The sequence below is a fragment of the Podarcis filfolensis genome (assembly GCF_964270895.1).
Source record: "Podarcis filfolensis genome assembly, chromosome: 1".
NCBI lineage: Eukaryota > Metazoa > Chordata > Lepidosauria > Squamata > Lacertidae > Podarcis > Podarcis filfolensis.
The window spans coordinates 55,184,740-55,210,611 of NC_139604.1; the positions used below are offsets into that span (position 1 = coordinate 55,184,740).

A 25,872-nucleotide genomic window follows, 5' to 3' on the forward strand; every position below is an offset into this window, starting at 1 on the left:
TAGCCGAGTAAGATTGTCTTCCATAAACACAGTTTTAAAAGTGAGTCTGTAAGTGACTGTAGAGGCCAATTCTGGATCCACAAGTCTAACCACAGTGGGGACATAGGTTTCCAGGTGGGAGTTGATCATGGTGAGGGTTTGCCCAGTGTGCCTTCCTCTTAGCATGTTTCTCCCTTTTGTCCTGAGTTTGAGCGTCTTCAAAACCTTTGAAGCATCTTCAAAACCTTTGACACCTTTGGTCAAGGCTGTTCTCCAATTGGAGTGCTCGCAGGCCAATGTTTCCCAGTTGCCAGTGTTCATACTACATTTTTTTAGATTTGCCACCCAAACCATTCTTTAACAGTGCCCATCATGACTGGCTGGCATAACTTCCTGTTATAAAATACGCGGGTTGTCGCCTTTGACTGGACTTAACTGTCCAGGGGTCGTTTACCTTTACCATATCCGTAAATAAAAACAATGGATGTACAAACTGACATACTTCAATGAAAAAAATAATGACGATGCTTTGGGAAAATATGCAAACAAATGTAGAAAATAGGTACTTATTCAGAAAACCTGAACAGTCTTTGTCTCACAGATGTGCAGGGTGTAAGTGAATACAAAATGTCCCAATTGTTATGTCGAGAGTATTGCCTTTCTTAGGAAATGCCCTACTAATGGAGATACACAAGATGTCAACACAGGCTGTGAGGACTTTCTCACCTGTGTTCTGTCTGCAACTTGTTTCCTCTGCATTCCTTTAATTTGTGGTCACTTGGGGTGAAGGATTTGATAAAAGTGCCTAAGGGCAAAACTATGCATTGTGGGGAGTTCCCTGGTTCTCTTAAGAGACGATGTGTGTTCTTGGATACCAGGGGTGACTCACCTGTAGCCTTCCAGTTGTTGCTGGAGGACAGGACTCACCATCCCAGCTACCTTGCTGAAAGTTGCTTCCACCCATGTGATCTCAAAGCTTCAGGCGAAAGGATGTGGGGGCAATTTTTCCTCCACAGGTGTGAATGCAGCTTTGAAACCAGGCCATTGTCAGAACAAAACTGACATGTCTATTGGCACTAGCACCATCTGCTGGGTTGTCACCATCCAGGGAAGGCAGAACGACAGCACAAAAACGCCCCCAAAAGTGCACATAAGCTGCATGCCAGCGCTGAGAGCAGTTGCAGCCCAGGGCATTTTGCTGCGGATGCAGAGCCAAAGTCCTAGGAGCCAAAGTCCCTTCGTCCCCCCCCCCATAAAATATTTGTGGGGGCTGCCCAAGTTGATGGGCATTGCCATTCAAATGGTGTGTGTGCACTGCTTCTTGTAATCGATTATGAGGGGAGGGGTTTACCTGCCCCCCCATTTCATTCAAGTTGGCACCCCTGACCCCCATCTTTCAGCCCAGACCCTGAGATCTAGTTCTGATGGCTTTTTGGCAGTTCCCTCACTGCGAGAAGTGAAGTTACAAGGAACCATGCAGAGGGCCTTCTCTGAAGTGGAGATGAATAACTATACAACTTAGTTATACAAGTATAGTCAGATGGGCAAGCCAGTCAAATGGGCAGGGTACTGTTGTTGTAGTTGTTATCTTTGTTGCAGTTGTAGTAGTTGTAGTAGTAGTAGTAGTAGTAGTAGTAGTAGTTATTGCTGTTCTAACAACGATCCCCTCGGGCGCCTCTGCTTCTGAACGAACTTTGACGCACCGACCACCGAAACAAACAAGCTGCAACAACAGATCGAAAGGTTGTAGCAGAATCCCTATTTGCCGGGGGGGCGCGCGCGAGGGGTGGGGGGCGGCGGCGGCGCGTGGGTGGGGGGGGGCGGGACCGCGTCCAATGAGAAGGCGAAGCCCCTCTCCAAAGGGTTAACGGGCAGCCAATGGGAGCCGCACGGCGCGGATCCCCCACACGCTCCATTCAAGAATCTCAAGTATTCAAGATGGACGGAAGGGAATGCGGAGAGGAGAAGCGGGAGCTGCTGCTTTGAGCGCCTTCCACTTCCATGCCCGGGGGAAAGGGGGAGGAAACTCCCCGCAAGTTTCCACCTCTGCCACTGGGGGAGGCGAGAGACGAGGAGAAGCCCGAGAGCTGCTGAAAGGGTAAAGGCGTCCAATGGCTCGCGAGGGGGGCCCCCTCCCCTCCTCCGGCGCCCCTCGCACAAGCTCCGAGTCTGAAGCGCGGGGGCTCGGGGGTGTTGTCGTGTGGCGGCTCTGTGGAGAGGGGCGAAGGCTGGACGGGGCCCCGCCCGGAGTGCTGCTAGAGACCCCCGGGGAACGGAGGGCGGCGACCTTCCGAGTCTTTAACCTGCCTTCCCCGCCCCCGTCCTTCCAGCCCCCCGCCAGTTCCACTCAAGCGAGGCTTCTCCGGGAGTGGCGTGAAGGAGGGCAGGGCGGGGGAAAGGCTTTCTCCGGCCGACCCTTGGCTGGTGAAAAAAGCAGGAGGCGAGAGTCCCCCAAAATCCCTCGGGGGGCCACTCTCTCCCGTGTCCTGGGCCCAGGAAAGAGGGGTCCCGTGGGAATCAGAGAGTCCGGAAGAGCGAGGCCCCCCCCCGAGCTTTTGCAGGTCTTCAAGTGTAGTCCCGGATTGCAGGCACCCCTTCTCCCTGGCCCGTCCGTCCCCCCCAAAATGTGACACGAAGGTACCTCGGACCCCCTTTTTCCTCTCAGGGCTTGCGCTCCTTTGTGAATGTGAATGCAGGGTAGAAAAAGCTGGAAGGGTTTTATGTAGACACCACAATTCCAGCCACCATGGTTATGGATGTTTTACAGGAAACGCAAAAGGTGCTTTGAGTGTGGCTCTTTGGGGGGCGGAGACCCTGTATCACGTGTACAAAAAGTTCTGTGTTCTTCTCAGTTCATATTTGGATCCCCCCAAACTAGGACATATGCACATTGGGGTTTGAGTTGAGAGGAGCTTGCATGTCCTCATTGGCCACACTTTTGTAGCTCAGCAACCAGCAAGTCTGAGGAGGAAGGTTGCCTAGGATGTCTGTAAAAGAGGGATTCGAAAGACCTCAAGCTCCCAATATCTAGAGGACTTTTCCAGCCCGGTGACTCTGTTTACATTTTTGCCCACTGGAGATCCAAGCCTATGCAAAAACCAAGCACATGTAATGGGCGTAGCTCTGTAGTAGAGGATCTGCTTTGCGTGCAGAAGGTCCCAGATTCAACCCCATGCATTTCCAGGCATGGCTGGGAAGATCCCTGTCTGCAACCCTGGAAAGCCACTGCCAGTCAGGGTAGACAATATTGAGCTAGATGGACCCATAGACTGATCCGATATAAATCAGCTCCCTATGTTTGCATTGTCCCGGGGAAAGTGATGTTCATTAGGATAGCATTGCTGCCTCCTGGGGAATAGTTTCCCGTTTAAAGGGAAACATGCAAGGTTACTTGTTGGGGTTTATTTTTCAGCTTTAGCAGAGGCTGCTGGGTTTTATGCACATCTGTGGCAGAAGCATCTACTCACAGCGTGGCTAAAGGCAATTTCAAATGGCTGGTATGTTGGCAATGGAGGAGCGCAATCAGTGCAGACAATATATATATGTTGTACAGATTGAGAAAAAGACCTAAGAAATATTTGTGTGAGTTATCCCTGACCTAAGCAATTCATCCTTGCTTTGGGTGCAGTTTGACCAAGGTATATGTTTATGGTATGCTGCCAATGTTAAACCGTATTAAGTCAGACCTGCAGTTCCCATCATTACAGTTCCTTTAAACTAGTTCAGGCTTTCTCAACCTCGGCCCTCCAGATGTTTTTGGCCTACAACTCCCATGATCCCTAGCTAGCAGGACCAGTGGTCAGGGATGATGGGAATTGTAGTCTCAAAAACATCTGGAGGGCCAAGGTTGAGGAAGCCTGAACTAGGTGGTACACGGCCATCATTAATGCAGAGTCGGTTCATACATAATAAAGCAGCAGCTTCCCGAAGGGGTTTGCAATTTAAACAGAGGAAGGGATAGAATCATAGAATCAGAATTAGAAGGGACCCTGAGGATCATGTTTTTGCATAAAGTGAGAATTAAAGTTGAGAGAGTAAGCAATTTGCTAAATAAGTATTGCTAGCAAGACTAGACTATATACAAATTTGGTTGCCAGCCCAGTGGGGTAGGGGGGAGAAGAGGAACTGACTTGGCCAATTTTTATTTTGCTTCAAGTAATTGTCAGAAAAACCAGGAAACATCAGGTGTTTTTTTCCCCCTCCTCAGTTTGCTTGTTTCTGGAGCTGTGCATCTTGGGTGGATAGATACCCCCTGGTAACTGCTGAGTCCTGGAAAACACTGGGCCTGCCCAGGGACTAAAATTTTTATTTCAAGTAGGTAGTAACCCTATCTAGAAACAATAACATAATACTGTAAGCATCTTTATGCCAACAATCTGATTTTTTTTCAGGGGTGAAGGCAGCATTTTTTTTACATAGCCTGTTTGGAAATCTTTGTTCTCCATTAGATTTCATGTTCTGATAGCCTATATAGAGTACTAAGATACTACATTTCTAAGTAATTGGAGTGGAGTAGGGTGGGAGCTTCCAGGCGAGGTACCTCTTAGCAGTGTTTGAAACTCCTATTGTTCTCCCTGATCTGGTGATCGCTTACAGTGCAAGCCTAACCATGTCTATTCAGAAGCGTGTCCTATTGAATTCAATGGGGCTTACTCCCAGGTAACAAGGGTTGGGATTACAACATTGCTTCCTGGTATGGGGCAGTTGTATTGGAGTGACCGTTCCATAAACTCTGATCGGACCACCTGAGTGTGTGAGAAAAATCAGAGCATCCTGCACAGACTGGAAGAGACAATAGATTGCTCTGCCACCAAATACTAAGGCCTTAAATGTGCATAAATTGATACAGCCCACCAACATTCTTTCACAGATGTGCACAATTACCTGCTTTCAAGCATCACTGTGAATTGACAAACTGCCTCCACTCTGTATACTGGCTCCTAACACTCAAGTTTGGACATGTGAGCATCATTGAATTTTGTGTCTTTACACCTAGTCAGAATTTTAGATTCCAGTGCTCTTCTAAAAACATTTTAAAATATATTCTAGTTACATGTGTCACTCAATCCGTTCTGTTGCTGGGTGTAATAAACTTGAACCGGTCTTGTTTTTTTAAACAAACAAAAACCGCGACAAAATATTTCTTCCAGGGTCACATGAAGTAACTACAATTTAAACTGTCTTATTCAAAAGTGATGTGATGTCCTTATGGTACAACCCATATATGTAATCTCAGGGAACAACTCTAGAAGGTCCCTGTGTTACCTTTTCTGTTCACAGCACTATAACTTTGGGGAAAAGCTGATTGGAGTTCTGGGGACGTGTTTCAGTGGTCTTTAACTATTTGTCCTCTATATTGTATACTAGAGGCTGGTTTTGTTTGTTTGTGAAAAGGGTAAAGTTCTTGGCTAAATGGGCAGTTTCAAATGCGTTCATCCTTGTCTTACGTAGTATTGCATTCACAAGCAGTTTCCTTGCTCCTGAGCTCAGTCACATTGCAGCAATATTTTCTTGTAGTTCCAACAAAACTTGCACGTTTGTGAATCCTTGGAGGCGTCCACCCAGTAAACTACTTACCTTAATTTATCAGAAAACATGCTTGAGTTCAGTTAAGAAATTGTCTCTGTCAAGGTCATGCATACTTCCATTTCATTTCTCTGGATCATCTTGATTTTGTTAATTACATTTATGTTTGCTTTTACACTTTTTTGACTTTTATATGAAGCCAAGTTTGGTATTTTTGTCTTCCAAGGTTTTGCGGATTGTTAATGCCTTGGGTTGCCCTTGTCTCTATTATTTTTAGAAGTTAGCAATGATTAAACATACAACCACTATCTGTCAAACATACGGTTCCCCTCTTTAAAAGGTTCAGTGATTAGATATATATTTAATGGCCTCAACCAATATAATACAGTCTGAACTGAACTGCATTGTAGGAGAGGTTTGCCTACACTATCTTTGTTAGATCACTGCAGCTATCTACCACTGAATTTGTGCAGCCAAGAAAGCCATGCAGACTAACTGCAACAAAAAGTCGGGATCCAGCAAAGATCCCTGTGTGTAGAAGAAGAGGTATACAACTTCCATCGTCCCTGACCGTTGGCCATGCTGGCTGGCATTGATGGAAGTTGTAGTCCAGCAACTTCCAGAGGGCATAACTCCCCCACCCCTGGTGCAGAATATAAAAGCCTATATGGGTAGGGAGTGGGAGACTTATGAGAGAGGAGAGATTATATCTGTGGTGCAGCTCACTTATCTAGTTCTTTCACTTGAAAGCCTCTTCTCTGCTCCCTTTGCTCCAGAAGCATGTTGTCATTTCCCAAAAATTCCAATTGCTTCATCTCTAGTTGCAAGGTTCAGCACTACTGGTAGGTGAATGACCTGTTGGTGAAAAATAAGGGCACCCTTTCCCACCAGCCCACGTCACAAAACAATCAGTCGGCCTCTCCATTTCATTTATGGCACAATTCCCAGCCAAACCACTTAGGCACTTTGTTATAAATACATCTGCATTAATTTTTACTGGTGAGCTGTTTGCTGGTTCTCTTTCAGAGGTCTCCATAGGCATATCCATATTGGATAGCAAGGTTTTGGTTCTGGGGGACAGAGTTTTGCCTTGGGTTACAACTTTTTTTTTAACCTAGTGTTCACATGAATCAAATTCCAAGGTCTTGTGGTGTGATTAGCATGGGATGTGGTTAAGGCAGTGGGGTGAGACTCCCAGCCTTGACTGACAGCACTCATAGCTTTGGAAAATAAACCTTCCACACCTGCACCTGTTTGCCATTCTGCCCCTTATTATCTATTTGCTTTGAGTTCCTCTGGGTAGAGCATGTATTTTACCCTGTACTTTCAACCCTGTTTGCCGCAACAGAGCTTCTGGTTGTTACGTGAAAACAATTCCACCCAAAGTTCCTGCTGGAGGCCCATGGTGATATTTATAGCATCCATAGTGAATTCCATAGGATCAAGAGATCAGGTCAAGTGAATGCTTCAGCCCTCAAGCCTTACAGACCACAGCCAAACCAGTCATGCAGCAGTTGTCTGTCTGCATCTGGCAACAGTTGCAGGAGAGACTGTCAGAGGACTTTGTTGCATATATTTGTAGAGCTATGGTAAAGCCTTTATATGCTGCTCGTTGGACATACACACACAAAATTCTGCATGGTGATAACCTGTATCAACCATTCAGCATATATTGTGGCGCATATAGTAGTTCACACGTAAATCACGCTCTTGTCATATACACCAGACCACTAGATTGGAATATGTGCATTTGGTTGGCGCAGAGACACATACTTGTTGTTAATGGAAAAATGACTTCTGTGTATTGAGTATTAGTGAGGATTAGCTGATAGCTACAGTAACAGACATGGAATCAGGAAACCTAACGTTGCTTATCCCTGACTCTGCTGCCTACTAGATGATTTGGAGTGTAAAGCTACTTTTTCTCCATTTGTCTCAATCTTCCAAGGGCATGATGGAAATGGAGAATCCCAGATCTTCAGTATTTGTATATGAGATTGTATGTAGGGCCAAAAGTAAGAGATGAGCGGTACAGGTTTGAATCCATACCCAGAAATGTGAACACATGAATTCTATTAAAAGGTTTTAAAAGGTAAAGGACCCCTGGATGGTTAAATCCAATCAAAGGCGACCATGGGGTGCAGCACTCATCTTGCTTTCAGGCCGAGGGAGCCGGCGTTTGTCCACAGTCATGTGGCCAGCATGACTAACCACTTCTGGTGCAACAGGACACTGTGATGAGTGTGAGAGTGCATGGAAAAGCTGTTTACCTTCCCACTGCAGCGGTACCTATTTATCTACTTGCACTGGTGTGCTTTCGAACGACTAGGTTGGCAGAAGCTAGGACACAGCAATGGGAGCTCACCAGGGAGCTTACCACCGTTGAGCGAATTCGAACAGCCAACCTTCCAATTGGCAAGCCCAAGAGGCTCAGTGGTTTAGACCACAGTGTCACCTGCATCCCTAAGAATCCTACCATCCTAGTATCTAATAATTATTATTTTTAAGGTGGCTTATTTCTTATACTCCCATCTTGATGCAAAGTATTATCCCTCTGTAGAACTAAAACAACAACCCACAAATCTCAGGTTGGAATTAAAAGAATACTAAGACAGAGGCATTTGTGGGGAGAGATAAGAGCTGAATCCAACTTTCTGGATCTAGCTGTTTGTTCAGTGGCTACGCCAATGAGACACCATACTTGCACTAGAAATAAAGACTTTTCTGATGTGGCAAGTAGGGAGTTTTTTAGCCGTCTTCTAACAAGAACAGACATTTCCTTAATCTTCTGCCATTCCAGTTCACACTTAGTGAATAGCCTTCTCAGTGCAGATGTGGAGCTGGTGGGTGCAGTGACAGAGAGCAGTTCAGCTGTAGAAAGAAGTTATTCCATCTACTTTTATTCCCCTCCCTCTCTAGGTGGACCTTCTGAATCACCTTCTAGAAACACTGGATGTTCCTGCTGAATGAAGACCAGAGAGGACGGTTGAAATTATTTGGGCACTACAGCAGCCCAGAGGGCACCCCAAAGAAAGCAAACTGATAAAGAGTTAAAATGAATCCCCCTTGTCTTGGGTGAGGTGAGAAGGTGGTTCTCTTGTTTCCGCATAGGAATTCGGAGAGAGGGAAAGAATGTGCGAAGAGCCTCCTGAGGCACTGGGCATGGCCCCTGTCCAAGGCTCTTTTCACATTGTGCTACTGTCTGAGCCCAACGTAAGCAGTGCAATGTAAAAAGGGCATTGGGTGGGTGGCCACAGCAGCATGAAGCCTCTATACGTCCATTACTGGCCATATTCAGGGGATAGGCATGGAGCCTTGCTATGTGGGGCAAAAGGAAGGTGTAACTGAGAAAACGGATAGTGCCCAGCAGCAGCAAAACATAGCTCCTGTGACAGCTGAAGTGCTCCCATCCACCCCAAATATATATGGGGCTGTTCAGCATCAGCTGTTCACAGCCAACATGGTTTGGTATCCGAGTGGAAGCTGAAGGGTTGTTGCTTTCTTGCAAATCACCTTTGACTGTTCTCTTTCCGAGGCGTTACAGCAGCCTATTGCCTAATAAATGTTACCACTTCTTTAACTGGGTGCCTCCTGTGTTCTCAAAGTTGCTGAATTGCTGGTAAATTTTAAAATTTGTGGGAAAGAAAGCTCTGACTCATTCTAGATGTGGAAAGAAAGACATGGGCAGCGACTTCCTAGAATATGGTAATTTTGCACATACAGTTCTGTTAAGTTTTCGAATGGGGAGAAACTTTGTGGCTTGTATTTTTTTGTATATGTGGGTTTCCCAATGCTCATCCCAATGGTGCTGATGTTTGGTTATTTTAAAAGAAAAAGAAGCATAGTTGGCTTTCCAAGTTCAAGCAATCAGCCGCTCTTGTTTTAGAGAAGTCCTCTTGGGACGTTTGGCCAGCAAGCTTAATCCTTGTGAATATAACTGCTAGCTTTGGGCTGCAGCTGCGCAAGGAAGCAGGAAAAGAGAAGCCATTAGCGGCATGGCTCTTTTTGATTTTGTTTGTTTTTTAAATATAAAACACCTTTATTATACAAAAAAAATTCCTGCGCTGGTGACAGTGCTGAGGCTTTACCCCCACCTGCCCCCCATCCTGTCTTCATGTGGGGTGGGGGGATGTGGGGGAGCCATGGTGCCCAAGGATCACAAGCACACGGCGACCCAAAACAAAAGAAATAGACTCCATAGAGTAGACATTGGGGGGGGGGACACCACGGCAGTGTCAGGGAATGGGAGGGGTGAAAGGGGTTGTGAACTACCATGGCTCCATGTGGAGAGGGGCTGCTCTTCCCCCCCCCCCGCCCGCCCCCTACCTCTAGGATCCCTTTGTTTCCTGTTTGAGAGGGATTTCCTCTCCCCAACACTGGTAGGCTGTCAAACGCAATTTTTATTTCTCCCAAGAAAGGAGAAGAGCATAAAAAGCTGCCTTTTCCTGACTCAGACCCTCTTGGCCCTTCTAGCTCAACCTGGTCAATGTTGATTGGCAGCAGTTACCCAGGGCCTGTTCTAGCCGTTCCGTGAGGTTCTTTAAAAAAAAAAACTGGAGATGCCAGAGATTGAACCTAGAACCTCCTTCATGCAACACTTGCCGCTAAGCCATGGCATCTCCTCAAGAGCTTGCCCTGTGCCCACAGCCCTTTCTGTCCTGTTCCAGGAAGGACTGCTTCTGTCCTATGCAACGGACTGCAAAAGTGCAAAACCTGCGTGCGGTTCCGGATGCCACCGCTTGCTCCGCCCGAAAGGCGCTGTCAGCAGGTGGGGAGCGCAGCATATAGATCACGTGGAATCCAATCCAACACCCCCAGCACTGTCCCCTGAACCCTCTGAGCTTCCCCTTCTGCCGTAAGGGCAGGGGTGGGGTCCTCCACTCTGCGAATCCAGCATTCTTAGAAAGTACAAGAGGTTTGGGAGAAGGGTCCTGGTATCTCCACTCCCACGGGTGATGCTATGCAGGAGGGGTGGGGGTGGGGGGTGGGGCGGGTTGGTTGTGCCGGGATGCCAGCTGTGGGTGTGGGGTTGGGAAAAGGCAAGGCATGCTACGCAGGAGGGTGTGCGCCCAGAGTCCCCCTCAGTCCCAGCCGTTGTCCTTCACCATATGTGACATCTCAATAATGTACTTCCCTTCTTTGTACTTCTGGCTGGTCTCGAAGGCTTGTTCCTGGCAAATGAGGAGATTGGGAGAATTAACCCCATTTGCTTCAGACATCTGCCTAAAAACACACACACAAACTCCATAGAATATGCACCACCCCAAACACAAAAGTTGCTCTAGAAAGGGGTGTGTGAACAAAAAACCACCCACAATTACAACAGGGGAAGTAGGAATCAAGAGTTTCTACTAGTGCGGCCTGACAGCTGGAGGCTGACATTTCTAAGTGCCATGGTTTCTCAGGGCCAGTGTGGTGTAATGGTTTGACAGGACCTGGGAGAGCAGGGTTCAAATCCCCACTAAGCCATGTCACCATCGCTTAGCCTAATTTACCTCACAGGGTTGTTGTGAGGAAGGCATGGAGAGGAGTCCCATGTACACCACCTTAAGATCCTTGGAAGATAAAGGCGGTAAGTAAATAAATAAATAAATAATAAGGCTTTGACAAGGACCTTGTTGCCCACATGTAGGGCAGAGGGTCAGCCTGGCCCTTCTCCTCAATTGGGCAGAGTCAGAGACAGGTTCTCCACAGCTGCCTCATTTTGACTCTTTCCAACAAGGTTGCTTGCAAGAATCCTGTTTTGAAAGGGGATTTATTGTCTAGACTTGTAAGCTAGCAGTATTCAGTACTCACATATTTCCAGCCCAGTGTTGTCTTGCAGCTTTCGCAGAAAATGTCAGCGACTGAATGGAGGCCGGTGAGCAAGAGGCGTTGTTCGGCCGGACCACAGCCCACATTAACCCTGCAGTCAAAGAAATTAGAAGGCACTATCTCTTTTTATCCTTCTCAGAGTTCCACCCTGCTCTGTTCTACCTTACAGGGAGTTTACCACAAACGCTACGCAAAGAGGGTGTGAGGAACTATGTTTGTCCTAACACTTGTGCATTTGCTCACACATACACACGCACAGACAGACAGAGACAGACAGATAAAAGAAAATAGGAGGAGGAGGAGGAGGAGAAGAAGAAGAAGAACGGATTTCAAGCCCCACCACTACTTTTTTCATGTGATTGGTTCATGGAAAGTTCTCAGCAACTGAAACATGACTTACACAATTGGTTATGAGAAACCACATCTCAGCAGTTCCTGTTTCCAGATAAAAACCTATTAAGCACCTATTTTCTTAGGATGCAGAAGTGTCACATCGCCTAAGCTTTAAAAATAAATAGATTTAAGAACAGTCATACCCCAACATTATATTCGTTCAGGCGTCTGACTGAAACCTAAGCCGTTTAAGAAGGATTTTGGCTGAGTGTTTTCAGCTTGATAATGTGTTTAATGCTGTTCCCATACATGTGGTTCTTTTATACTAGTGTATAAACTTGCTGTTTTTATATGGCAGTTTAAAATATAATCACATTTGATGTGGTTTTAATAAGTTTACATTGTGAGCCACTTTTTAATCCACCTGGTGGGAAAGAGCAGGATATAAGCTTTTAAAATTAAACAAATAAATCACTTCCTCATGCCTTCACCGTTTGTCTCAAAAAAGAAAAGAAAAGCCAGCTTATTCATCATCTAGGAACCAAGATGGGGCACTGAAAACAAGAGAAGAGTTCTGAATTCAATCCCACAGCGGCCTCCTGTGGCCATGAGGAGAAATGCCCAGTGTGACTGGGACACATTCACATTGTAGTGGAAGAACCATTCCAATTCCACACTGGTCCCTGGGAAGAGAAAGCTCTGACAGATGTGTTTGATCTTTACTCAAGGCACGATATCTCTGCCTCGTCCCAGGCTTGATGGTACATGCTTAGCTGTAACACAGAGGCTACCGCAGCCAACTGAACAACTGTCTTAAAAGCTTGCTGTTCTGTCAGCTGAAACATGGGGTGTTTGGCCTATGACAACTTGAGAGCCATAGGAAGTGCCAAAGGTTTAATGTTTAAAAATATGCTCTCCAATCCAGCAGCAGGGGAAAAGAAACAAAACAACAGGCTCCCCTGCTAAACTAGGGGCCTAGAAACAACGAGGAACCTAGAATAACTCAGGACGTGTCATTTTCATTTGCCCTGGAAAGTACAAATATCATCTCCTAAATATAAGGTTCTTCAGCTCGTCATAAGAATCTCTTACTATATAGAAAATCCTCATGTCCTGCTTGCAGGCTTCCCAAAGGCATTTGGTTGGCCGCTGTGAGAACAGGATGCTGGACTCGATGGGCCACTGGCCTGATCCAGCAGGGCTCTTCTTATGTCTTTAGGTCATGTTCTTATCCTAGCCAATGTTAGATCCAGCTGGTGGAAGCAGGAGGCAGCCAGACTTGAGTTACTGGAGCCAAGGACCATCAAAAGACATGGGCTTCCCCCTCATGATTTCAAACCGATCTACATTGAAAGAAAAGTTAAATTCTTCTAAGATGCGGAATCAGGGGGCTCTGGGGCAGAGGGAAAGAAATTCAGATCTTACCCTTATACTAAGATTTGGCCTCCCATCAATTACTTCAGACTAACTCTCCAGTGAGGTGTAAGGCACCATAACTGCGTTCCTTGTCTCTTTTTTGGGCTGGCATCCAAAAGGGCGATAAACCCAGTTTCACAGCTGGAATAAAAGCTATTCTATAACATTTGTTTAGATGAACTGTTCCATTCACGTTTGCCCAAGTAAGGGCAAAACCCAAATGCTACCGGAAAAAAGAGCCACCGAATCATCACTCGCTTATGAAATGCGCCAGCTGACAGACGATGGTCAATTCACCAATATGAAACTATCAATAGGAACTTTCCACAAACTGTAAAAGACATCCTATTTGCCATTCCCCGCAGAACTGGCCCAGCAGGTCCTTGCTTTTGCAAATCCCACAGGTTCCTACCACTGAGAAAAGAGCATCTACTTCTCAGGCAGAAAGAATTTGCCACTCCAAAACAACAGTTTGCTTGGCTAGGTTCAACAAGTATGACAGAGGAATGCTAGATCTGTATGACTCAGTCGGTCTGCCCTGGAACTAGGCCTTCTCCCTGCCAAAGGCCAATTAGAAATGAAGAGAAGGAAAAACTATGTGCTTTTCTTCACTGTCAAAACCATGGCACACAGGGAGGCACCTAGAGAGAGCCTTCTGCACTATGAGCTATATTTTGCATATATTAGAGAAGTCTGAAGGATGACCAGCAATCCTCTGGCACATCTCTATGTAGCGAGACAGGAGATTACTCATACATTGGCCTTTGCAGATGCATTCAGCAAGAGTCGTCAAAAGAGCAGGGGAACGAAGGGTTCATCCTGAAGGAAACAACATAAATAAGAAACACTTTGTAGAGATTCTGATTGATTGTTAGATCAGAGGGAAGAGAGTTCTCATTGCCAGCAATTCAGAATCAAGGGTAGATCATGCCTGAAGGTCAAGAGTGCAACATTCTGTGGATGGTTGAGCCAGCACCCAAGAGAGAGAGAGAGCCGCAAGGACACAAAGCAAGATGTGAGGAGTTCCAGTGCAAGGTCTGGTGGTGCTACCATTAAGTTCAGCAGGATGATGTAGGGAGGAATCCAGCGCTGAATTAAGGACTGACCATGAGACTTTGGGAACAAAGACTACAATAAGACAGAAATTACGCACTATTTAATTTCTATTAGATGTGCTTCATTTCTAAAAAGAATGGCTCAGGTGTAATGCTAGCTAGAAGTCATCCTTGCTGGCTGATGCCCTTATCCCAAGCCCCAGGTAGTGGGTGCTGAGGGCCACATATTCAGAGGTAATGTTGCTTTGTTCCTCTTGAGTTCCAGAGCTCAGTATGTCAAGCTCAGATTATCAGAATGCCTACATAGTATGGAATGCTGAGTGAGATATGATGGATCATTGCCATCATATATAAGACCTCCCCCTGGAAATACTCAAATGTAACCCTAACACACCCCACCCTAGCAGCATCACTCTATATTTCCCTCCTTCTAATGGAACGGATGAGATGTAGCAGTGCTCTACATTCTTCCGGTGTGAAATGAAACCACCTCTCTCCCTCTGCCTCTGCTCTGCTTCTTCCAATCTCCCCCGCATCCCCACCCACACCAAATAAAACCAATTGCAGTAGGAGACTCACACAGAATTGAAAAGATAGGCGCGACCATGACTTCCCTGGAAAGACTGTGGAAATAAAGTATAGGAGTTACGACCCTCTCCCTTGACAGGCTCTTTGACCCACTCCCCCCACAAACCCAACTGCTTTGCTTCAAGGCAAAAATCCCCAGATACAATAAAGATCAGGTCTGTTCCTGGACAGACCGATAGGTATTGCTAGCAAGGTATCCCACCAATAGGGTGCCATCTTTTAGAAAGTGTCCTAGTCGGGCCCTGGGGTGGCACTGCTTTGGGGGGGTCACACAATGCCAGAGATCCAGGAAGACCACAGATAAATAACAGCGGTATAGCTAAACTTGCTGCCATGTCCCAGGGATGCACATACCTTGGAGATGAGCTCATCGTGCTTGGCCAGATGTGCCCGGCAGTGAACACAGCTGTACGTTCGATGGCACCGGGGCAGGTAGCTGCGGAAGGTCTTGGTAGGGAGGCAGGCGGCGGGTGGTGCTGGCTCACAGCTGGGCATGACAGGCTGGAGAGCAATGCCCTGTCGAGGGGGGGGAGCCGGCGCTGTGCAGCCCCCGCACAGGCGGTCGCAAGTGAAACAGCGAAGCAGGTTGGCTAGAGCCGTGTTTCAGAAAAGTGAAGTTTGGGGGGGCTGCACTGCCAGGGCCCCCCCAGATGAGAACCAGACCGAAAGCGGAGTCACCTGCAGAGAGACAACGGCAAGCAATTATCAGCCCTGGGAGAAGCCTACTGTGCGTGTGTCAGACCCAGGAGGAGGTGATCTGGGCCTCTTCTGGAGGTGGAAGTTATGGCATGTCCTGCACTGCACAGCATGGAATGTGTATTTGAGCAGATAGAAAGCTCAGTGGATTCATCCGTCTGGAATAATTACCACTGGGCCCTTGCTCCACATTCAGACAGTTCGGTAATTAGAATCCTCCACCCACCTCTATAAAAAGGCAATGAAAACGGGGGGGGGGGAGGAAATCAGCCTGGTTTTTACCAGGTTCAAGAGGGAACTCGAAGAGAGAGAGGACTGTAGTACAGTGGTACCTCGTGTTACATATGCTTCAGGTTAAAGACTCCGCTAACCCAGAAATAGTGCTTCAGGTTAAGAACTTTGCTTCAGGATGAGAACAGAAGTCGTGCTCCGGTGGTACCTCAGGTTAAGAACAGTTTCAGGTTAAGAACGGACCTCCAGAACGAATTAAGTACCCGAGGTACCACTGTAATTTGTGCTAAGTGGTTTGGGGTCTGCCCGATTCAAATCCCTGGTTCAGCCTATTGTTCTCATTGTTTACACAAACAGGCCCACAACTCAGGTGCCTTGAACAACATGTTCAGCTTATCCTCACAACTTTCGTAACCTGGTCAGCTAATTGTAGGTTAAGGCCAGGGTTTCATTATGCTTTTGCTTTAAGCATAATTGTATCCGTGCAGCTCAAGCCTACATATGTTTACTCAGAAATAAATCCCACTGAGTATGGTATGATTTGCTCCCAGTTAAGCCTGCACAGAATCAGAGTCTTGGGTTTCGCAACGCCCATGATCTGAAAGGCCCATCTGATTAAGAAACAGCTTTTCTGCTTTTGCTCTTATTCATATGAACACACAACACTGCCTTATATCGAGTCAGGCCATCGTCCCTTCCAGCTCAATGTTGCCTACGCTAACTGGGTACAGGGCTTCAGGAAGGGGGCTGTCATAGACCTACGCAGAGATTTTACCTGGCGCCTTCTGCATGCAAAGCAGCTGTCCTCCCTCTGAGCTACAGCCTTCCAATTGTAGATGTTGCTATTACACAGCATGTCACATAACCAATGACTCTGGCAACGTTGGAAAACATTCTGAAATATGCAGAGTGCCCTAAGGCCTCTGAGCAACCTTTGAGAAAAGAGGTCAGCAACGTTGCATTGCCTAAACCCAACCCTCTGGTGATGTACCCCGCTGCCCCTTGCACTAAACGACCCCCGCCACGAGCAGCAGCCTCGGAAAACATTCCTTTTTCCGACCCACCCTTGTCACGGGCCTTTTATTGTGGCTGCAAGAGGGCCCTCTGCCGGGGCCTCGACGTCATTTCCATGCGTGTTCATTCAAAGCCTCCTCCCGTCCGCCCCCGTTCTGACAGCGACTCTCGGGGGCTCCCCCTGTCGACAGCAAAGCGGCATTACAACCCCCCGCAAAAAGCTGACTTTCGGAAGCCCGAGCACCAGCCTCATGCATTTGTCCACCGTGCGGGCATGGGCCATTAGCGCTTCCCAATCCGTCCTGCAGCAGCAGCAGCAACGCCGCGCGCAACTCCAGCTCCCCCCAAAAAGCAGCCCGGGTCCAGAGCAATGCCGCGCGAGAAGCGTCCCAGCAGAAAGCCCTGCGCGCTGCTTTCTTACCTTGCTTTTCGCACTTCACCCGTCCACTTCGTCTCTCCTAGAAGGGCGGGGGGAAGAAGGGAGAAATCAGGGGTAGGAAAAAGAAGTGAAGTGGGAGGAGTCCAGGTGTCGGGGGCGTGCGGGGGGGGGGGACTCGAGGCGTTAATCACCGCAGAGTCTGACTCACGTGGCTGCCTGCGCGGAAGGAAAATAAAGGCGGATTTGGCGTCGCGAAGTTCCCAGAGGGACTTGGCCGGAGGTGGGGGGGGGGGGGAGCGGGGATCGGGCTCTCTCGGCGCGGCCCGGAGGTGGAGGCGAAACGTGCAACTCCCCAAGAGCCCCGCGAGCGAGGGAGGCAAAGTTTCAGCTGCAGCGGCGGCGCCTCCGCCTCTGCCGCCTTTGCCCTCCGCGCTGCTCACCTTGAAGCCTGCGCCCGGGCGCGTGTGCGGCGGCGGCGAGGAGCTGCCTGTCCGTGTCTGCTCCTGCTCCTGCTGCCGAGCGGCGAGGGGTCGCGTCCAGGCGAGCGCAGCTTCAGGGCCGCCGAAGGGCTGCTTTTGTGCTTCGTCGGTAGACGAATGTGGCTGTGTGTTGTGGAACCGCATCATAACATTGTGAGTCATCCATCCCTCCCTCCCTCCTCCTCGACTCTCTTCCTTCCCCCCCTCCCCGCTCTCAGCCTGCTGCTACGTCAGAGAGGGGCCGGAGACACGGATCAGAGAGGGAGGGGATAAGCAGGGGCCACCAGCACCACCGCAGCAGGGATGCAAGGCACAATGGGCACGCTGGGGTGGAGAGATCGGCGGAACGGGCAGCTGGCGACCAGGGAGCCGAGCAAGCGGGGCCGCTGCTGGGGTGGCTCCGGCGACAAGGATGGCGGTGGGGAGGGAGAAGGACGCGCAGGTGATAAATCCCACGTTGCGCGCCCGTGGCAAACTCTGACGCAGGGAGAGAAGCGAGAGACGCAGCTCAGGGTCACGGGCTGCAAATCTGCAATATCATTCTCCGGTGCACTTCTCCACCATCACCCCAGCCCCCAAAACATCTAGCCACTCACTTTAGGGCTTCCAGGATCCTGGCGACACCCCGAAACGCAAAGGCCCAGATCTCTCAACGCGCTTCAACCTTGACAGGCTCTGTCATTGCTTAGACTTTCTCTTCGCTATCCCGCACCCCAGTTGGCATCCCCTAACGAATAGGTTGACAACCTCATCATCCCCTCCCCCTCCCCGCAACGTGGTTGCCAGACGAATTTGGCCTTGGGATCAGTGTGGGGCCATTAACTCCAAGAGGAGTTTGGGCGTCCAGTTCTGTCGACGAGGAGTAGCATCCATTTAGTCTGTTACTAAGCAGCAGCAGGAAGACCAAACACGTCCTGCTGGTGCTATAGAGACTAAGAAACACTAGCCTTCTTCCGTGGAAGCATACACCACGCAGGCTGAAGGTACAAGGTGGAGGCACACCTATCTGATATGATAGATCAGCTTCTGCCGGCTTAAAAATGTGCAAGCTTTTGAATTCTTGAGTTCTTCAGCAAGCAGGTGCTGCATCAATGCATCAATGTTTGTTTTAAGGACTTCCACAGTCACCCAGTTCATCTCCCTTAGGAAGGTTGCATGCTAAACTGTTTTGTGTATTTATGTTTGCCTTGAGGAGCTGCAATTGCTTCCGGTGCTAAAAGCCCCGATTGATGGATCAAAACCTAAGTTGCCGCAAGCTGAATGAAAGTCATGCAAGTAGGGCCCTAATAAAACAAACAAACAGGCTGTTCTTGCTGTTCTAGAATTACAGCACTCCCTGATCCTTTGTACTTCAGTTTCCACCAAAGTACTATGTCATTTTCGTAAGTTGCAGACATCTCATTCTTTCCTTCTCATTTTAACACTCAAATAGTAGTATAAAAACTGTTTGGGTCTTCTGTGGTTAATAAGCCACCTTTAACAAACCACAAATGGGAGAAAAGTCTTTTTTTGATTAACAGTGATGTTTACAGTTAAATCAGTGGTCTGATGCTCAGAACATCATTCTTGGTTGTGCTACTGACTTCAACAGACTTGATCCAATCATGTTTAGTACAGAAGCATCTGGAAGCTGTATCTTGTTATGTCCTTCAAATAAAAAGGAACCAAGATCACTGTCATGGTAATAGCATTCTGAAGATGACTCTATTCTTGCTGAAGATGAATATGGGCTGTACCAAAGGAATTGATTATATTGACTTATACTTCGTTTCCTTTCTCATTTTCGCTTAATCTTTTTTCTCCCTACCTTCTGCTGCCTCTTTGATCTCCTTCAAACTTAGCCTGACACCTAGGGTCCCTTTTATTTATAATACTATTTATAGGCCCTTTGCCACTTTTTTGGCACAGCCCATTCAAGGTGGTTCACAATGTCATAAAAACACAATACATACAGCAATCCAAAAACCCAGCAACAGCAGCAGTGTTAGCAAATGCTTGTAAAGGTAGACCAGTTGAAACAAAACAGCAATGTAAATTTCCTGCAAATGTGAAGAATTATTTTAAAATGGGTAGTTCCCCCCTGCCTCTGCCCCCCCCCCCACTAACAATGAAGGCTTTATTTAGGAGAGGGCAATTCTGAAATAAATGGGCTTTTTAAACCCACTGAAAGGTTTGCAGGTTGGAGGCTAAAGAGCTGCAAGAGGAGAAAGTTCCACAGTCTAGGGACCACTTCCAAAAAGCCCCCCACCTACACTTGCTGTTGTTTCTGCTTCAGTCAGTAACTAAGTGGAGTGAGAAGGGAACCTTCCGTAGCTGCAACTGAAGAATGGAGCAACATGACCCCCCCCCAAAGCTATGTAACATAGTTGTGGTTTAATAATAAAATATTATGAACATTTCCCCTAATTTAGAACTGACATTTTAAAAGATGCAAATGGAAAAAACATAAAATATCCTGTTGGGTGGACCTGTTCAGGGCAGCAAGGCAGACGAAGGCAGGAATCGCATAGCCACTTGCCTTGAGTAGGGTCCATTGAAATCAATGGGACTTACTTCTGTATAGACATGTATAGGATTCTTCCACAAGTGACATCCTTGCAACTTCATTGCCTCTAAGCTGCTGCTCAACCCAGTAAAGCACATTTAGCTACTGAACAATGCTGGCGGGAAGGAGAACTTTGTAATGGTATGATTGGAGATTTGCAGGGGTGGGCAATTACACAACTGACTCAGTGCAGAGTAGCAAGCAGCAGGTACAATCTGTCTGAGTAGTAAGAACTTGGAAGTTCATCAGTTGAACCCTTAAAACAAAACAGACTATTTTGGGAAGACTTAGTACTGGCTTTGATACCCAACATTGTGTATTTTTCTGAGTAAACAAATAGTAAAAGAGAATCCGGGGGAAACCTGAATTTCATGAGACCTTTTGTGGCATACGCTTTTATAGTCTCTGGTCAAAGGAAGTTTATTCCACAATAAATCGTTAGTGTGCTGCCTTGTTTTTCTTTGGGTGGATGTTTGGTGAATTTGTAAGCAAACAATCAAAGACCATGCTATGCCTTTTTCTGTCAAAAGATGAGAAGCAGAAATTATTCATGGCTGCATGGGTTTAATCTCTCTCTCTCTCTCTCTCTCTCTCTCTCTCTCTCTCTCTCTCTTTCTTTCTCTTTCTTCAGAACCACGGAGAGTGAAATTTTCCAGATGAGTGTTTTTGATCTGAGGTGGTGAGAAGAAAATGACCCTGCACTATAGAGTAGGAAACGTGCTTCCGCGGTTGTTTGTTTGTATTTAGCAGCTGAACAACAAAGGGTTAAAAATGGGGGCAGAAACTACATTTCCCAGCGGGCCGCGCGAACACCAACCACTTCCCCGTCAGGTAATTGAAGGAGGCGGAGGCGGCTCAGGGGCATGCGTACATCACACAATCGCTGCGGCCGTCACTTCCAGGACAACCGACACTTCCGTTGCCTGGCCCGATCCGGGACTCGTGTGGTTGGATCCCTGTGGATTCAGTAGGTGGGTGACTTTCCTCAGCTCCTCAAGGCCTCGGGTCGGTTTCCATGGAGACGTGCAGCCTTCGCGAAGGCAGGAGCACAACTGCCTCTTCGTGGGGAAGAGTCTTGCCCGTCGCCTTGCCTTAGGCCCCTTCCCCTCTGTGCTGCCGGGCAGGCACTGAAACGCGGCGATAGCTGCGCGGTTGTCAACACTCGAAACGGGGTGGGGGTTGAAACCCCAATGGGGAAGCAGTGTGTCGCCCAGTGTCAACGACATATGGATAGTTCCTAATCTTTGGCTGTTGGTTAAATCTAGAACGGTTTCGCTTCTACGGAAACGAAACTGTTCCAGATGGATCAAAATGACAGATCAGCAACATTCAGCCCCAGGATCGATCTCCTCCCCCCTCTGTACAATGCCAATTCAGTAGTTAAGCATGTGGGGGGAAAGGTTGCCACTAGAAGTCTTGCTGAGACTCTGCTGTGGTATGGGAGCACTGGCCTGCTCCCCTCCACCCTCTCTTCAGAAGGATCCTCCAGTGAAACTGGTTGCTGACTAGGGACCTAAATAAAACGGAGCCTTAGCTGTCTTCAGATGGAGCCACCAGGCACACATTCATAGCCAGCCCATCATGAATGATGGCACATCATCCAGCTTACAATATGTACCACAAGCAAAAGAAGAGGGATGGATGAAGTTTGTGCTGTACTGTGTTTGCACAATCATATCTCAGTTTAAGCTGAGATGTGCAGAAGCTTCAAGCATTTTCAGGCAGCTCATTTGGCAAAACAGCTCATAAAGCTATGGTTAATCGTTGCTGCCAATGGCTTCTAAAGCCAGAATATAAAGCTATGGTTTAAAGTTGGCTTCCAGATCCTGGATAATTTGGAAGCAATTCACTGTTGTTCCTGGTTTGTATGTGAAGGGAAGCTGTGGCTAACTTCAGTTTCTTGGCTTGTTTGTTCATTCACACAAAGCATGGTGCATAGGGGATGTGTGCAGGTGTCGGAAAGTTGTGCATATCTTGGCTGATTAAGCTGAGATTTGAGTGTGATCTTTACAATTCTGTGATCTTTACAATTCAATGTATAGTTTAACAAGCCCATCCAGATCGTTTAGGCCACTGATAATAAGCAGTCCCCCAGCAACGGCAAACCCTCAGACTCCCTGGACCACCTGGGGAAACTTCCTGCCTAACCAGAAACATATTTAGGTTAGAGAATAAACAGGAAAGCAAGATGTCCACCCTTTGAAAAATGCATATATAATAGGGGGCATTTTTGTCCAACGTAACAGGTTATGTAAAATGGGACACCAGGAGAGGAAAGATACCTCAGTACTTTTGCAAGCTTTCTAACAAGAGTAGATGTTTCATTTTTAAAACATGAGTTGGTTTAATTAATATTTTTTTTTGTATCCATAGTAGTTGCAAAGGAAACAAGATGGCAGAGGAAGCTGGAGATGAAAAGAAACTGGTGGCCAAGTTTGAGTTGGAGAGGGAGACTGAGCTCCGCTTTGAGGTTGAAGCTTCACAAATGGTCCAACTAGAGCTTCTGACAGGCATGGCTGAGGTCTTTGGAACGGAACTGACACGCAACAAGAAATTCACCTTTGATGCTGGTGCCAAAGTGGCTGTCTTCACCTGGCATGGCTGTTCAGTACAGCTAACTGGTCGGACTGAAGTAGCCTACGTCTCCAAGGACACTCCCATGCTGCTGTACCTCAACACCCATACAGCCCTGGAACAGATGCGGTGGCAGGCTGAGCGTGAGGATGAACGGGGACCTCGTGTCATGGTGGTGGGCCCCACAGATGTAGGAAAGTCAACAGTCTGCCGTCTGCTGCTGAATTATGCTGTGCGCCTAGGGCGCCGGCCCACTTTTGTGGAGCTGGATGTAGGGCAGGGCTCAATCTCTATCCCAGGCACCATGGGGGCACTCTATATTGAGCGGCCTGCAGATGTTGAAGAAGGCTTCTCGGTTCAGGCCCCTCTGGTCTATCACTTTGGGTCCACCACACCTGGCACTAACATCAAACTCTATAACAAGGTAAGCAGCATATTTGAAATAGTATGTGATATGGTGATCCTTTGCATGCATCCTAGTCTCATGGAGCTGGGCTGGGCTAGGTTTTTTATATCCTTATCAAACTGAGAATAGGGATGATAGTTAGAAATTGAATTTCCATTTTCACCTTTGACTATGTTATGCTGGAGGACAAACGAGATGGCTAGTCAATAAATTATTATCATGAACCCTGTTAATCTGCTTCAGCATGCTGTTATATTCCAACTGCCATTAATTTGGAGACCAACATGTAGATGTAGGGCTGCCTAAGCCTTTTTATTTGAACAGGCATAGGCACCTGCAACTCTTCATAGGACTAGGCTAGGTTAATGGTCGATAACTCTTCAGATCCTTATCTTTTATGCAAGGCAATAAACTAAAATATGCTGGTTTTACTTATCTAAGGAGTAAATTGTGTAAGACAAGACTGTTTAGGGAGAGTCTTGTTAATATATTTGACTTGGATAACAGACCTGTCTCTGATTAAGGCAAATCCTTAAAAACCACACCAATGAAACTCCAGATCGTTATCCTTTACACAAAGACATTAACACAAGACATGCTGGTTTTACTGGTTTGAGAAGTAAATTGTGTAAGGCAGGACAGTTTAGGAAGGATCTTGTTAATATGTTTGACTTGATGTGTCTCTGATGAAGGCAAATATTTAAAATAAAAACACTGATGTCTTCATTAATATTTTCTTTAATAATGAAATTAACATCTGCGCTGAATAAACATATGATGGTGCTTAGTTGATCTAGAAACTTCTCTTTAAAAGAGCAGGCTTTTGTCTTTTGCAAACACAGTGAATTAGTCATGGAGCTTATTTCAGCTTAACTCCCATCAAAATCCAACAATATCTGGAGGGCAGCAGGTTGGGGAAGGTAGGCTATGCCTCTTAAGTTTCCAACTTATTTCTCTGGCATCTACAGTTAAAAGGTTCTCAGGTCACAGGCTTGGGAAAGTTACTGAGGCCGTGCAGAACTGCTTCTGGTCAGAGTAGACAATTATGAGCTAATTGTATAAATGGTCTGGCTCAGAATAAGTAGCTTCATATGTTTATAGAAAAGTAATACAGATTCACTTTTGAAAAGCAGGGTGGGGTGTGACTAAGCTAAAACTTCAGTATTAGTAAACAACCTGGAGATTTCCAAGGACGGAAGCTTCTAAAAGAGGCCAGCTATCTTGATTTCATAAGACTTTCACCCATGAGATTTGTGTGGTTTCCTGTTGGTTCATGCTGCTGCTTCATCTTTTTCTGCAGATTACTTCCCGCTTGGCCGATGTATTTAACCAGCGCTGTGAGGTGAACCGCCGGGCTTCGGTCAGTGGCTGTGTCATCAATACCTGTGGCTGGGTGAAGGGATCTGGGTACCAGGCACTTGTACATGCTGCCTCTGCCTTTGAAGTTGATGTTGTGGTAGTTCTGGACCAGGAGCGCCTCTACAATGAACTGAAGCGGGACTTGCCTCACTTTGTTCGGACAGTGCTGCTCCCTAAGTCAGGTGGAGTGGTCGAGCGCTCCAAGGACTTCCGGCGGGAGTTTCGTGATGACCGCATACGCGAATATTTCTATGGTTTCCGAGGAAGCTTCTACCCACATGCCTTTGATGTGAAGTTCTCTGATGTCAAGATATACAAAGTGGGCGCTCCCACTATCCCTGATTCCTGCCTGCCTCTGGGCATGTCGCAGGAAGACAACCAACTCAAACTGGTACCAGTTACACCTGGGCGTGACATGGTACACCATCTCTTAAGTGTTAGTACTGCTGATGGCACTGATGAGAACATCTCTGAAACAAGTGTGGCTGGTTTCATTGTAGTCACCGGAGTTGACCTTGAACGCCAGGTCTTCACTGTGCTTTCACCAGCACCTCGCCCGTTGCCCAAGAACTTTCTGCTCATCATGGACATTCGTTTCATGGATCTTAAGTAGTACCGGCGTTTGCAAGAAAATGAGAAGACTCCACCAGGCAACTGCTAGCTCCCTCACAAACAAACCCATTACAATCCTGGATGGAACAGCATCCACACAGACCAGGCAAGAGAGAGAAAGCAGTCACAATAAGGGATGAACATAGTTTGAACAATTTGAAATAGTTCTTTCTGTTTTCTCTTCATTGTTGGAATGAATCCCTGAGTAGAATGGTAGAAGATGAAGCTTAGAAAATTCACGGGTTTAACTTATTGAACCACTATAATGGACAAAAGTGTTGTCTGTTGGCTAGTTAATTGGTTTGCTTTATGATGGGTCTCCTTTGAGGTGTCACTCATTTAAACTGGTCTTATCTGAAAGTGACAATAGTGTAAAGAGGGCATTTTTTAGAAAAAACTTTATATATAGATATTTTTAACTTTAATAAATTCCCAAATGTTGGTAGTTTCATGTTTGCGTTTCTCTCTACATGTAACTAAAACCTTGTTTCAGCATTAAAAAACATGCACATATAGATACAGGGTAAGGCAGGACAAAGGGGGACTGTTTGGGTAATAAGCATACAGGGATGAGAAGAAATATTCCATCGGACAGAAAGACATACATAAAAATGTGCATAAGAAAGCAGTGGCAATTTTGACTTCAAAGAACATGGCTTTCAGATACCACTAGCCATGTTCATATAGGAAGCTTGCAATTAGGCACATGACTTCGGCTTATGAATGGAAACATAGTATGAAAATCCATTCTGATACGCTAGATCAGGGCGGTCCAACTTTTCATACCAAGTGGGCTACAAGAGTACTTGTGACATGTTCCCCCCCCCCCCCCGCCGAGCTTCACGTTGCCTTCCCAAAGCTGGCTC

General features: G+C 46.9%; 2 protein-coding genes and 2 long non-coding RNA genes across 13 annotated transcripts; 2 read left to right on the forward strand and 2 right to left on the reverse strand.

Moving 5' to 3' along the window:
- Nucleotides 1–1,620: 1,620 nt before the first annotated feature.
- On the reverse strand, nucleotides 1,621–4,843 carry LOC310748423. Its single transcript, XR_014541319.1, has 2 exons — nucleotides 2,621–4,843; nucleotides 1,621–1,702 (listed from the first exon to the last, which is right to left on the reverse strand). It is a non-coding gene; the product is annotated as an uncharacterized lncRNA (long non-coding RNA).
- Nucleotides 1,823–9,085, forward strand: LOC310748388. Its single transcript, XR_014541315.1, has 2 exons — nucleotides 1,823–2,077; nucleotides 8,425–9,085. It is a non-coding gene; the product is annotated as an uncharacterized lncRNA (long non-coding RNA).
- Nucleotides 7,285–17,935, reverse strand: YPEL4 (yippee like 4). 4 transcript variants are annotated; one of them, XM_083583755.1, is made up of 6 exons: nucleotides 17,472–17,604; nucleotides 17,074–17,110; nucleotides 15,066–15,389; nucleotides 14,703–14,746; nucleotides 11,302–11,410; nucleotides 9,506–10,676 (listed from the first exon to the last, which is right to left on the reverse strand). In XM_083583755.1, the coding sequence occupies exons 3-6, from the start codon at nucleotides 15,204–15,206 to the stop codon at nucleotides 10,587–10,589; spliced, it is 384 nt and encodes a 127-aa protein (XP_083439881.1). In that variant the 5' UTR covers nucleotides 15,207–15,389; nucleotides 17,074–17,110; nucleotides 17,472–17,604; the 3' UTR covers nucleotides 9,506–10,586. The 4 variants fall into 4 exon arrangements, 3 of the variants coding, with proteins under 3 accessions (XP_083439881.1, XP_083439882.1, XP_083439883.1); XM_083583756.1 differs by lacking the exon at nucleotides 17,472–17,604 and adding an exon at nucleotides 17,240–17,447; XR_014541250.1 differs by lacking the exon at nucleotides 14,703–14,746 and having other exon boundaries at nucleotides 7,285–10,676; nucleotides 17,472–17,935.
- On the forward strand, nucleotides 17,531–25,451 carry CLP1 (cleavage factor polyribonucleotide kinase subunit 1). 7 transcript variants are annotated; one of them, XM_083583234.1, is made up of 4 exons: nucleotides 17,531–17,663; nucleotides 20,687–21,026; nucleotides 22,429–23,053; nucleotides 24,336–25,451. In XM_083583234.1, the coding sequence occupies exons 2-4, from the start codon at nucleotides 20,827–20,829 to the stop codon at nucleotides 25,005–25,007; spliced, it is 1,497 nt and encodes a 498-aa protein (XP_083439360.1). In that variant the 5' UTR covers nucleotides 17,531–17,663; nucleotides 20,687–20,826; the 3' UTR covers nucleotides 25,008–25,451. The 7 variants fall into 7 exon arrangements, with proteins under 7 accessions (XP_083439360.1, XP_083439361.1, XP_083439362.1 ...); XM_083583235.1 differs by having other exon boundaries at nucleotides 22,432–23,053; XM_083583236.1 differs by having other exon boundaries at nucleotides 20,687–20,886.
- The last annotated feature ends 421 nt before the right edge of the window (nucleotides 25,452–25,872 follow it).

Coding starts and splice junctions, on each gene's coding strand:
- CLP1 (XM_083583234.1), top strand. CDS start 20,827: ATGGGGGCAGAAACTACATTTCCCAGCGGGCCGCGCGAACACCAACCA. Junction 21,027..22,428: donor GATCCCTGTGGATTCAGTAG/GTGGGTGACTTT, acceptor TTGTATCCATAG/TAGTTGCAAAGGAAACAAGA. Junction 23,054..24,335: donor ACATCAAACTCTATAACAAG/GTAAGCAGCATA, acceptor CTTTTTCTGCAG/ATTACTTCCCGCTTGGCCGA.
- YPEL4 (XM_083583755.1), bottom strand. CDS start 15,206: ATGCCCAGCTGTGAGCCAGCACCACCCGCCGCCTGCCTCCCTACCAAG. Junction 14,747..15,065: donor ACGATGAGCTCATCTCCAAG/GTATGTGCATCC, acceptor TTATTTCCACAG/TCTTTCCAGGGAAGTCATGG. Junction 10,677..11,301: donor CAACACTGGGCTGGAAATAT/GTGAGTACTGAA, acceptor CTCATTTGCCAG/GAACAAGCCTTCGAGACCAG.